A 13,710-nucleotide genomic window follows, 5' to 3' on the forward strand; every position below is an offset into this window, starting at 1 on the left:
CCGGAATGGAACAATGGCAAATAATTGTCCAGATGAGAAAACCACTTACCATTGTGCTGTTGGAGTCACGTGATGATCCTGAGGTTGGCGTGGCCTTCCACTGCGCGCAACAGTTGGCCTCGTGTGAACGCTGCTATATAAGTGAACGCTTATATAAGTGAATGAATAGGCATCAAAATAGACTACCTTTTCTTTTAGTTTTTAACGTTGTGGTTTCCAAAGTCACGACGTGACTCTTTCCTATTTTGTTCCTGGAGAAGACGGAAACTTGGAAGGTGGATCCGGAAGGCAGGCCAGACAGGTTGAAGAGGGGCAGTGGAGAGCTGAGCGAAAGGCCGTCATCCCTCGATCCCTTGATTTTGGCACGGAAGTAGAAGCGCTGGGGTGCCCCGCCGTCGTAGCCTGCTTCACATGTCAACATGAAAGAGCTGTGGGTTCGATTTAGAACTTGGCAATTCTTAGGGCGATTGGGGGCCACTAAAAAAGTATGCAGTAATTAAGTTTTTTGTTAACTAATAAGAAAAGCTTTATGATGCACAAATTGAAAACAAAGAGGGATATTCCTCACATACTCTAGACTGGTTTTGATTGACATCGAGTGTTGGAGCTACTCAAGAGTAGAAGTATAGGAATGGATCTTGTAAGAATGCTGTGCCAGAAGGATTTCACCAGGTTGTATTTAACGTATGTAAAGCCAAGAGAATTTTAATGGGGCACAGGAATTCAAATCTTGAACATTTCTGAGCGAAAAATATATTTTCGGAATGATAGAGAAGTCAGTTGGTAAAAATATTGGCCATATATGAATTAGCAGATATGCTACCGTATTAAATTTGCGGCGTTGTTGTGCTTATAGATATGACAATGAATAGTTATAACTAACTGCCTTCGGTGACTTGATGTCCTCTTTGTAATGTTTTGATTCCTTTTCCTCGTCATCCAAGAGGTGGCGCTGCTCTCTCTGGTTGGTTTGGAGATCAGAAAAGAGAGAATAATGAAAGATGGGCACAGGAACGGGCTTTAATGCTGTCGTCCGGTCATTCAGATTTTTCAATGCGCCTTCGAGCGAATCAGAGTTTCTGTTTATGGTTTATGGCAATGGATTGGTTTAAAAAAGAAAATTCGATCGATTTGTTTTATATTTTCTTAACCATTGTTCTCTGTAAGGCATTTTAGCAATTATTATTATTATTATTATTAAAAGCGTCTTCTTATGAAAATTTCGCACCTGGTTTGAAAACTGTGAAAGTGCACGGGACATGTTGCTCTCCAGCGCTGTTATTGGCCCAGCAGAACAGGGACCCCAGATGAATATCGTCTGTCGGTGTATATGTTGCCACGCTCTTCAGACCCCTGTTCACAAAAGACACGTTGCTGTGCTGCAACACAGTGTTCGAAAACCCCCAGTGGAAAGACACGGTCGCAGGTTCTGCTTCCACTTCGCAGCGGATGCTCAAAGTTTCTCCCAAATAAGCTCCGTACGAAACTTGCTGGCCTGCTTTGCAAATGGGACGATCTGCAATGAAAAACAGAAACAAATTAATCCAAGAGTCGATTTTATAGATATTTGAAATTAAAAAATATATGTAAGATTTTGTCTATAAGAATAATAAAACTACTGAACAGTGAAAATAGATTATCACAACTTCTTCATGAGAAATAATTAAAAAATTCGTATTTTAATGTTCTACATATTAATGCTTTTATGGAAAAAATGATTAACACTTATATAATAACTAGTAGAAGTGGTCTTCTCAAAACTTTCTAATAAAGGTATTATCCCAGACAACAACGCGCTGTAAAGTATTGGTTTACAATGGGGTCAATTCATGTGACGTAAAAGTCACATGTCATGTACTTCTTGCGCATGGCATTTAAGTATCATCCGCACCGCTTTCGTCGAGCAGTCTGCCATTAACGTTCTCCGCCAAGTATGAAGCGGATTTTTTGTTTACATTTGAAGTTATAATGTTTGAGTCATTTTCTTTGCTCTTATTATGTGTTAACAGAGGAAATACTGGTGTGCTGATGGATGCATGCTTTAATGCGAAACACGAGTGACTGTCATGATAAAATGTTTTCTTATTTTCTTTTCAACAATCCTGACTTGGGTTGATAGCTTTGGTACAGATTTTTTCAAGCCTTCGAAGTCGGTGATATACTCCGATCATTTTGAAGAATTCATTCAGTGTGTGTCCTTTATTAAATATAGCTGTTCCAGTAATTTGTTAGAAAAACTCTTCGAGGAAAAAGAAATCGGTAAGCGATTTGCCATCAAAAACATGAGTGCATTTCTAATTTACTTTATTCGCATTTGATGAAATTTCTGATAATTTTGAATATGTTTAGAAGGTTTTAAAATGTTTACATGAATATTACATTGCATTTTTCTACAAAATTTTATCTAAATTTAATTAATGTAAGTAAACAAATTGCTGTTGCAAAAATAACAACTGCTATAATGCTAAACTTAGGTGGAAGTGAATAAATTTCTTTAAGATTTATTTAGTAAGTGAATCCTTTACTAACTACTGAAAATCCAATTTTCTTATTGACTGTTATAATATATATATAATTGATGTATTTTATTAAAAGTGCTCTTAATTTGATAAATTGAATGCTATATATATATATATATATATATATATATATATATATTTAAGTTTTGAAAAAACATGTCATTTAGTTAAGTATATAAATGCAAGAGAATTGATTACTAAGCAAAATTATATGAATTCTGATTTCAGTGGAATGTACTCTGCTTCTTCCCAGACTATTACTTTTTCTGAAATAATCGACAGGATCAGCAATTTGCAAAATGAGCTGCAAGAACTTCAGGATTCTGTAAGAAAAAAAAAAGATTCATTCCAGAAAATATTGGACTCTTTTTTTTTCTTTCTGTTTTTTTAACATATCAATCTTGAATAATAAAATTCTGTAAAAGCATAAAAGGGTTACTTTCAACTACTCTTTATATCCTATTTTAATTCTCTCTCTCTCTATATATATTTATCATGACCTTATTCTTGTTTATTAAATTTACTGTATTATATGTTTTTGTTTTATTTTATGATATTCTTTCAATGTAATTTTTATCAATGTAACTTTAGCATTAAAAAATATCCATAAATGTTCTGCTTTAAAAGTATACTGTTCAACATTATGTTTTTATTGGTGATAAAAAAAAAATGTTGTTTAGTATCTAAGATGTTTCTGTTGAATAAAACTGATTTCATCATTTGCATTGACATTCTTGTAATACTGTGTTTATATTATTTCTAAGTGTCTAGAAAAATAAATGTTGATAAATAGTAAATATGTTGTTTTTTTTTGAATTAGTGAGTGCATTAAAACATCCATTTGATCCTATTTTTCCAAATAATTATCATATATATTTTATCTATATTTTTTTTTTGTAATGTGTAAATAAAAATTATGAAAATGTGATTTTGTTTGTTTTTCTTTAAAGATTTCTACAAATTAAAATGAAATAACTGATTCATAAGTTGCATAGATTTAAAAAAGGTATCTATGCCTTTTATATTTCATAATTTGAAATTGTAAAGTTAATTTATTCAATATATACTAATTTGAGTTTCATGCTCTTCCCTCTGAGCAAACTGAAAACATCAAAGTCTCAATATTAATAAAAATAATTACATAAGAAAAAAATGTAATAATTTTACTAGTAAGCTTTAAAATATTAACTTATCTAAGAGTAATAATTATTTTTAAAAAGAATTATATTCATAAGATTCAACATTCAATAATATTTAAATAATAAGTAAAAAAGAACACATGTAATTTTTCAAAAACACTGCCATAGTCATTTGTCAAAATGTATCCTTTGGATAAAAAAGGAAGGGATATGGGAAAGGAAAAAATAAACCGGCACCAAACGTGATGTTAATTAATTATGCAAAAACAATAATTTCATTGAAAATACTAATTAAAATTTTAATATAAGAAATAAAATTATATAACTACGAAAATCTGGATTAAATAATTCAAAATAATATCTTTTTTTTAAAAAAAATGAGAAGTTTTTAATAATTGATCGGCTAGCGTAATATTTACTAAACGATGGTTTCATCAACGTTATCGGCAGACATCACGACATGCGCAGAACGGTTGAAAATTAAGCAGAAACTGTTTGTTTGGTACATGACACGTGACCGTGAATTGACCCCATTGTTCTGAAATATTAACCTTTGGCATGAATTTTGGATTTTTACTGAATCCATCATATGATCGTTGGTTATTGTTTTTGGCGATTCATTTCTGGCATGCGGTTAATAGTACCCGAAATCGAATCCGCGTTTTAAATGCTTTTTCCTCCTACCGATTGAAACAAAAATTTAACTCAGAACTGTATTTGAAGTCATAAAATCTGATATCTAAATAGATATATTTAAGTCATTGCGATTTTGAGTCACCGCAATGACATGTTTCTGATAGCACAGACCGACAGACGGTCAAACCCTAGTTGGATACGGCTCAAAATTTGAAAGGCTTTTACACTATTGATATTAAATCTGTGCATCACATTTTGTCCATCTATTTCTCTTCGTTTTGTAGTGACCGTGTTATTATATTCTAACAGATGGACAGACAGGCTTCATCTGAACGGATTTTGCTCAAAATTTGATAGAAATGAACAAATTTGATGTAAAGATCCTATGCCGAATTTCCTTTACCTAGCTCAAAGCTTTTTGAGTTATCTTTTTCACATATGGGTAGTCATGCATAATGTCATAAATGCATTTTTCGAACTTAGGAGGTTTAAAACGTGGAGATTTGTCAAATCTCGAGTTCGAATTTTTTGACGATTACGATACTTTTTCTCTATTACTTCGCATATAAGAAAGTAAAAAAAAAAAAAAAAAAAAAAAAAAAAGGAAAGGAAGAAAAAGCAAAAGTTACTTATCAAAGTTATTAAGAGATAATATCTGTTTATTAGTTTGTGAAATTAAAAATCATCGCACATGTGTTTTAGTTATATATTTACTTACTTTATGCACATTCATTAAGTTACGAATGGCATCACGAGACATTCTTAATTTTTATTGTAGAGTTAATTACATTTGAGAATGGGTTGTATTAGAAAAGAATGGGAAGCTACTTGCATTTGGTATGACTTTTAAAGAGAATTTTTCAGAAATGGCAGTTGTGTGAAAGAAAATTCAACTTGAACTAAAATTTTTTTAAAAAAAATTTACTTCTATAATTCTTAAAAATGTTTCCAGATTTTTAATGCGATCTATCTGAAGGGAGTTTTGACTTGTGCTATCAGTGATGCAAAAATAAATCAAAAATTTAAAAAAACCCAGTTGGAAAGTTTATCCATCCAGGATCCAAACCATAAAAAAGGCTACATATAGACATTGATTTGTCTTAGATTTAGTTGGAAATAGGATTGATTTGTTACGCCATTTTATTGTCTCGGGTACAGGTTGATACTGATACTGAATTGCACGTGATAGAGCCAATAATACATTCGTTTCCCGTCGGAATGAAATAAGTAGAAATCGGTTCGTTCCTACAATTGCTTCGACACTGATACTAATATGATTCTAAATCGGAATTTCGCTTCTTCGATAGAGGTTTTGATGACTATTGCCAGAGCCATTAGTTTTGACAGTGCCTGACGATTGGATGAGAAGAGGAAAGGAAGGAATTTGCTCATATAATTAGTATAGGAATAGATGGGAATTCTTCAGTGATAAGTATGCCTTTACATGAATCTGAGGATGAATTATATTATATATATATAGTTAAAAAACAACATGCATGCTAATACCATTGGCGAAGAATGGCTAACCATGTTAAATCGACTCCCTTCTTTGTATGAGAATGATACAGCATTAATTAATCGAAGATGAATGAAGGCGATGAGATAATCAGTCCAAATCAATCCAAAAACATACCGAGTACTTGATACTCCTAATCTGTATCTGTTTAGTAATATTGCTACGTACTTTATGCAAAATATCTATCTGATATTTTGTATAAAGACCCAACCCTAGTTGGAAACTTTTAAAAGATTCTAAAGATTTTAACTTAAATACATTAAACATAGCTGTCTTAAGTATTTAATAATTTTGTATCCTCTGGTAATGTCCCTCAGGACATAAGTCCTGCTTGCTCCACTCTAATTACACTCTGAATTGAGCTAAAAGTGGATTTCAATTTGGTCAGTTCCCCTTAAGAGAGGGAACCATTTTGGTTAAAGACCGATTGTGGATAGCGTGCGATGCCACCCCCACCCCTTCCCAAATACCACAAAAGTCACTTACGCCTGACAGCCAACCACAGGGAATTGCTTTCTCCGACGCCTTCACTATTGGTAGCTCTACATCGATAACTCCCCTTGTGCCAGGGTTGCAGACGTTCCAATACGAGAGTCTGGGATCCTTCCAGGGGGAACCTCTTCTGTGGAGGAGCGACGGATGTCTCCTGCACGAAGCTCCAGAGGACGGGGCCGACGGCTGGATTGGACATGACGTTGCAGATAAGAGCGACTGTGTCTCCTTCGGACAGAGAGCTGCTGGAATAGGTCTTCAGGGAGAGGCTTACTTTGGGAGGAACTGAAATGAGGCACAGCTTAGAAACAAACTAATTAAACAGGTAATTCAAAAGACAAAGAAGTTAAGCAGGCAATTCAAAAAGTAAAGGTATGATAAAAAAAAAAGGATTGGCACCGATGCCTTATGGCTTTTAAAGTTAAAGCATGTCAGTCGAAGATATTGGTAGATATTGAACTTGAAAGCATAAAAAAATACTAGTTTCCGTCACTTTTGTATAGCAGAACTTTGATAGAGGTGTATCTAGTAGTTTTTTTAAGGCAACGTGAAGGCGAAGGCAGAAATTACTTCTTGAATAAGCATTTAAATGTAGCTTCTGTTTATCTTACAATTTTAAACGAGCAATTCTTGTATATATATATATATATATATATATATATATATATAAGTAACCAATCTAAAGTAAGAAAAAGTTTGAAAACAAAACTAAAATGAAAACGAAACAAAACAGTTTCGAAATCGCAACTAAAATTTATTACCTATTTAAACTAAAACCAAAAAGGAATTAGCTAAAGCACTTGAGAAAGCTGTCCCCATTGGAATGCCCTTGACTTGTTTATAAATTAGCTAATATTTTCCTGCATTACTATGAGAAAAAAATAATTAAATATAATTTAATAAACGGGTGGAGATATATTGATGACCTACTTTTGATTAACTTCGGCAATACTAATATTATTACTAATTGCTATCCAAAAGATTTAATTCTAAAAGATACAAATATAAATCAACTTGAGGCTACCTTTCTAGATTTAAAAATCGAAATTGCTAATGATAAAACAATAGTTGGTATATACGATAAAAGGGATGATTTCAACTTTAAAATAACAAAACTATGTAACTACCATTCCAATCTAAACTCTAAAATTTTCAAAAATCTTATTTTCTCACAAGTTAACAGGATCAAAAGGGTTTGCAATAATAAAAATTCTTATATTGAAGCATCAAATATCCTCCTTAAAAATTTAATTAAAAATGATTTTCCTAGAAATTACTGTAATGTCAATTTTTTAATTAAACAAGGTATGGTTTGGGATTAATCTTTTGGCTTAAATAAAAATAGAAATTTACTTGCATATTGGATCACTCAATAGATGGCGCTGGGTGCCTACCTCTGTTTACATAATTTACCGTTAACTTTCAAAAACAGGAAATCACAATCGATTGTTTAAAGTTTCGTTCACTGTTGGATGGTATGTCTTGGCCTTTTCGTTTTTAATTTTAATTTTAATGCTGTTTTTGTTTTTATTGTTATTGTTTTTATTGTATTTTTACTTTGTGGTTTTTTTCTAATTTGTTATTTTGTATTTCCTTTCTGTTAAAATGGTATATCTCTTGAGCATAATTTCGGGGGATTTTCGGGTCACGATGAATCATTATTAGACTTAATGTCTGTATGTCCTCACAGAAAAAATCCCTTTATTTGAATCCCTGCCTGAGGGTGACCCTTGAAAAAGTCTTCAGGCCGGATTCTTTTTTAATATTTTTTAATAATTTTTTTGGTTTAATTTTTATTTGGTTTTTGTTTTTCCTATTAACTTGATTCTAATACTTTTGTATATATATATATATATATATATATATATATATATATATATATATATATATACACACATATATATATATATATATACACACACACATTTATTTTGTGTATCTCGGGACATTGTTTTATAACTAACTATTAGAATAAGTATATTCAGTTTTCCGCTTGAAAGTGTGAACAAATGGTCCACTTCGAATCAACTTCCGCTACGAAGTGGTCAGAATAACATGGATGACGTTTGAATTGCCGGTCCTCCGTTCGCATCACGCTTTTTTGGTTTATTTTTTATTTCAGCATAACAGTCATTATTATATCTATAAAACTCTTCCTTCCCATGGAATTAACTGCTCATGGGAGCAATAATAAAGATTTCCTTCTTTTTCACTTCGAGCTTTTGCCTGACTATTTATTTATAAGCAAAGAAGGAAACTAGTTATACTCAGTATGCAGATACAGAATATGTATATACATACAATGTATGTATATGCGTATACAGGAACTTCATACTCACATGTAACATTAAGCATCACACTGTCTGTCATTGACACTCCGGGCAGCTTCGGGTTCTCGGCCCTGCACACTATCACCTTCCCGTGATCACTGGCCATCGGTACGAGGTTCAAGGTGCTAGACGAGGCGTCCTTCTCGAACCTGTGTCCGGAAACGTTGTACAGTCGGAAGCTTTTCATCCACCAAGTGATTTCGGCGGGAGGTCGCGATCCCCACGTTCGACAGACCAGACGCAGAACGGACCCCTCTCGGCAGGTACCATCAGTGGGAGAGATGCGTACATCCAGAGGTCGCACTGAATAAAGCAAGACAAAGAGCCATTTAAAAACATTGTAATGTATTCTTTAGATATTTGCCAATATTTTTGGATAATTGCCGGCCTTGGCGACCCACTAGATCGCTGAAATGATTGATTACATAAAATTTCAATTGGATGTAGATTGAAGTTTATAATTTAACAGCTTCCTCAGCAAAATATTTTTAAACTTCACATGTTGATAGACAAATACTGTATTATAACTTTTTCTATATATATATATATACATACATGTAATATATTTTTGGTTTAAGTAGAATGCAGGTTCGAAGCAGTGAAGAGACTTGGTATTTTTAATTCCGTTTTATTCTCTCTCGGGAGGCAAACATGATTATTTACAAAAAGGCACAGCGCAGCACAAAAACAGAAGGCAAAAAGGGACGAACAAATGATCACTAGTCTTATATAACATAGGATTTCTGACCAGGCGCCAATTCAATACACGTGTGACCTTTGCCACATTTTGAAGGGTACAGAAGATATCACTTTCATTTGATACGTAGTACTGACGGCGCATTATTTTTACAAAGGGATTCATTAGACCGAAAGTGGAACTGGATCAAGAAATAAGAGAATATTTTAGAATGAAGTTACGATGGGCTATAAATTAAGATAAAGTTTTGGAAATTAATTTGGATTAAATTAATTTAAAATATCATTTACATACATACATACATATATATATATATATATATATATATATATATATATATATATATATATAACAACTTATGCAATACTATAACTAGTAATTTATATTATTTTAGAAACTTTATACCATTTTGTGCTGTAATATTTTCGGAGTGTAACTCTAAATTAATTAAAATTTCGAAAACATTACTCAGAGGTGCTCATTTCCATCCGGCACGGTATATGCGTGACAGATTTAGTAGCTTAAAGTCTAACGGTCTGTCTGCAGTGAGCCAGGAAACACATGCAGAGACATACATATTCTTTTTTATCATTAACTAGTAGCCATTCATGACCAGCTGGTTCGGCGGGATATTAGATACATTTAATTTTTACTAAACCACATAGATATAACTTAGACAACTCGCTTAGATATAACTAATCGCTTTGACATGATTCTGTCGAATTTCTAGAGGTTAAAGACGCGTTATTTTAATTATCTTACTTATGTTCTGTTCATTGGGCACATAAACCTTTCTGATAGAAACCAAATTCCTAATATCGTAGAACAATTAAAAGATTAAATTGATGGTTCATATATCTTCTGCTTTCACAGGATTGTAACTTTACTTTTTTATTTGTGTTGTAAACTACTCAGATATTAAATAGAACCTTTCTTCTTTAGTTTTTAACAAAGAAAAAAAATCACGCGATTTAATATTTGATGAAACAATGAAAATGGGTTGAATTTCTGGGCTACAGTGATCATCTATTGCCGAAAATCAGGCAAAAATCAGGCATTTTTTTTAATGCCAAACTTTAGGAAAAATTAATAGAGCTATTAAAATAATTATCATTAAATTTTTTTTTTAATTTAAAAAACAGTTTGAAACTAATTTTTGTGCAGTATTTTCGGAAGTTATCTTGGAAAAATGCTAAAATTCAGTTAAATTTTTTATTACTTACTCCAATTGAAAATTTTTAAAAATCTCTCAGAAAGGCACATTTCTATTCTCCATAATATATATGTGTGAAGTTTGATAGTGATAGGTCAAACGAAACACACACATATAACAATTTTATGGGACTAGTTAAACTTAAGAGTAAAATGGTTTTATCCTTCGACAACGACAATTATACTCATTAGATTTTGAGAGATGTGGAGAAAAATTTAAAAGTATACATGACTCTTAAATTTAAGTAAAAATACCTAAATGAAAGTGAGCATTTTAAAAATAGATTCTTTTTAAACATAAACCAGCCTTCTAAAGAATAAAAATCAACGATACAATGAATTTATAATAGGTATCTTTTGTGTTCAGGAAATCTAAAATATTATGATTTTTTTAAAAAAAAAAGGTTGTTAATTTGCAAACCGTAATGAAATATTTTAAAATTAAGTTTATTCTCTTCCATTTTTTACTTTCTCGTACATGAAGTATAGAGAAAAAATTGCAACCGTCAAAAATTTAGAAATCGAAATTTTGACGAATCTTTAAGTTTCGCATACCTCCCTCAGTCCGAAAAACACATTTTTGGAAATATTCTGTTTGTCTGTGAACACGATAACTGAAAAAATGCTTTGAGCTAGACGGGTGAAATTTGGTATATGGGCTTAAGAGCAATTTTGGGGACTTCTATCTAATTTTGAACGAAATCTTTTCCCAGGAAGTCCGTCTGTCTGGCTGTTCGAGAACAGGTGAACTTAATGACCACAAAATTCACAGAATGAGGTAGATAAAATTTGGTATACAGGTTTAATATCTAAACTATAGATACTTTTCAAATTTGGGCCAAATCTGTCAAACGATTGATCATCTCTCTGTTTGTATTTCTCCTTGCATGCGAACAAAGTAACTCATGACTAAATGACTTAAATCAATGAAATTAATCAATTTTGACTACACCTAGAATAGAGTGTGAAGTTTTGGCGTCAGTCAATTGGCAAAAAAGGAGTCCAAAATACATCTTCTCCTGATAGATTCAGTAAAATTGCTAAATTCACATCAAAGATCTATATTTCGTGACTATCATTCACCAATATCATGCAACGTATTCGTGGCCTTACCCAAGATCACAGTTTTATGAGAGACAAAGACATATAGTATAAGGGAAAAACCTTGGGAGACCACTTCCGCTAACCATTACATTACAACGATTGAGAAATCTGGTAAAGTATGTAATAAAAAAATTTGAGCATTTTTGGGATCATAACTTTTATCTAAATGTCAGTTATAGGGTTTATACAAAAACCGACTTTTTGAAAAACCGCTTTTCAAATTCCATATTTCCAAAAAAACCGGTTTTCGAATTTTTGTCAAAAAAAATAGAAGAGGAAAAAACAAATATCGACTGAACGGTGGCTAAGTCTTACTACTGACCTTGGTTTTAGAGTTTTCATGGCATCAAATAACAAATTTAAGCATCAAAGTTAAGTTATTGGCATCAAATAACAAATTTTTGTTCTTTTATTCGTTGCTTCAAATAATGAAAATTCAGCTTTCAGTGTCTTTGGATTTATAAGTTTTTTTCCCAGGGTATTCAAGAAACTTATAAATTGATTTTTCCATGGCTTCTTTTAAAAAGGTATTACTCTGATGAGTAGTTTCTTCGATTTGTTCTTCATCAGAATTGGTTTCTACATAAGAATATGGAAATATTCTAGACAATATCTTTCCAGATAACTTAATAATTTCGGTTTTTGAAGCTAAAGAAAGTACACTAGATTTATTCACTGAACTATAAATGTTTTGTGGATTTTGAAAATACAGTAAAAGAGTTGCCGCTTCTACTTGTCTTCTCTTTTGAATTCGTTCTTTTAAAGCATATAATAATTTCAAACTTATTTCAGTGCTCAAATATTTTAGTTCATTTAACAGAAATTCAAATATACCTTCATTTGTTTATAAATTCGCATCTCGTCGCCTTAAGCCCTCAGCTGCTAGACAAATCGGTCCCAATCAATCAATATATATATATATATATATATATATATATATATATATATATATTTAAAGAATTGGAAATTCGGTTTTCTTACTTTAAAAACCGGTTTTCGAATGTGACAAATTTACTTAAAAGAATCGGTTTTTTAAAACCGGGTTTGAAAAACCGTCAAACCCTAGTCAGTTACTTACCAAGGACTAGATTTTAAAAAGTTACACTCTTGATTCATTAAGTTAACAAGAAAATATATTTCAATTTTTCATTTAAACTCTGATGTGTTTTGATCAACAACAGAGTTGTTCTGCAATCGCGTTTCTTAAGTGATAGCATACACGTTTTTATCAGATTAGGATTATCTGGAGTACTAACCCCAATGTTTACACTGCGATAACAGTGCGAAATAGTAACAAAGTTATCCTCGTATGCAAACGAAGTCTTCTCATAAAGATAAGGTGATAAAGATAGAAGAATTTGTACCGCGTTCAGATTTTGATGAAGAAATACCTTCTTTTTTCGTTCGTGGAGCAGTTGTATATAATTTTACATTACTAGCTAAAGTAAAATTTATGTATTTAAAAAAAAAACTAAAGAAATTTTGTTCTTTTCAAAGAAATTGTGTGCAAGGAATCGTACTGATAAATGTGTCAAATATTCAGGGATATTAGGATACAGTTATAAAATAAATGTCTATATTTAGATTAATCAAATAATTAAACAAAAGATTAATTTCGCACGCTATTTTAAAATAAATAGCAAATCACAATTTTATTATGTTGTTTTACTACAATTTATTATAATGATTAAAAATTAATTCAAAGATAAGGCGAATTTTTTTCTTGTTCTTGAGTTTCTAAGATTAGAACACAAATTTGGAATTTTTTTGATTAATTTAGATAAAATTAATTTGCATTTAATTGGATAAAAAGTAAATAAACGTTGGATATGTTATTTTATATTGGAATCCTGATTAGATGAATAAAGGTAAGTTATGAACTGAAATACTTAAATCAGTGGATATTAGAAGATAAGGCCAGAAACCAATTATAGAAGGCACTCATAAAGACAAAACAATAGTATGTTTATGCCATTTTTTACTTAATCATATACGTTGTCAAAAAATTCGAACACGAAATTTTGACGAATCCCCAAGTTTTAGACTTCCCCGATTTTGAAAAATG

General features: G+C 31.6%; 1 protein-coding gene across 1 annotated transcript in view; it reads right to left on the reverse strand.

Moving 5' to 3' along the window:
- Positions 1-13,710, reverse strand: part of LOC129971102 (nephrin-like) — a 62,038-nt gene that overhangs the window by 10,421 nt on the left and 37,907 nt on the right. The window contains exons 6-9 of the mRNA XM_056084585.1: positions 8,642-8,935; positions 6,297-6,587; positions 1,229-1,516; positions 187-477 (exon numbers count right to left, since the gene is read on the reverse strand). Of these exons, the coding sequence (XP_055940560.1) occupies positions 187-477; positions 1,229-1,516; positions 6,297-6,587; positions 8,642-8,935 (1,164 nt within the window). The remainder of the gene's footprint in view (positions 1-186; positions 478-1,228; positions 1,517-6,296; positions 6,588-8,641; positions 8,936-13,710) is intronic.

This window comes from Argiope bruennichi, chromosome 1, assembly GCF_947563725.1.
Source record: "Argiope bruennichi chromosome 1, qqArgBrue1.1, whole genome shotgun sequence".
In the NCBI taxonomy this organism is placed as follows: domain Eukaryota; kingdom Metazoa; phylum Arthropoda; class Arachnida; order Araneae; family Araneidae; genus Argiope; species Argiope bruennichi.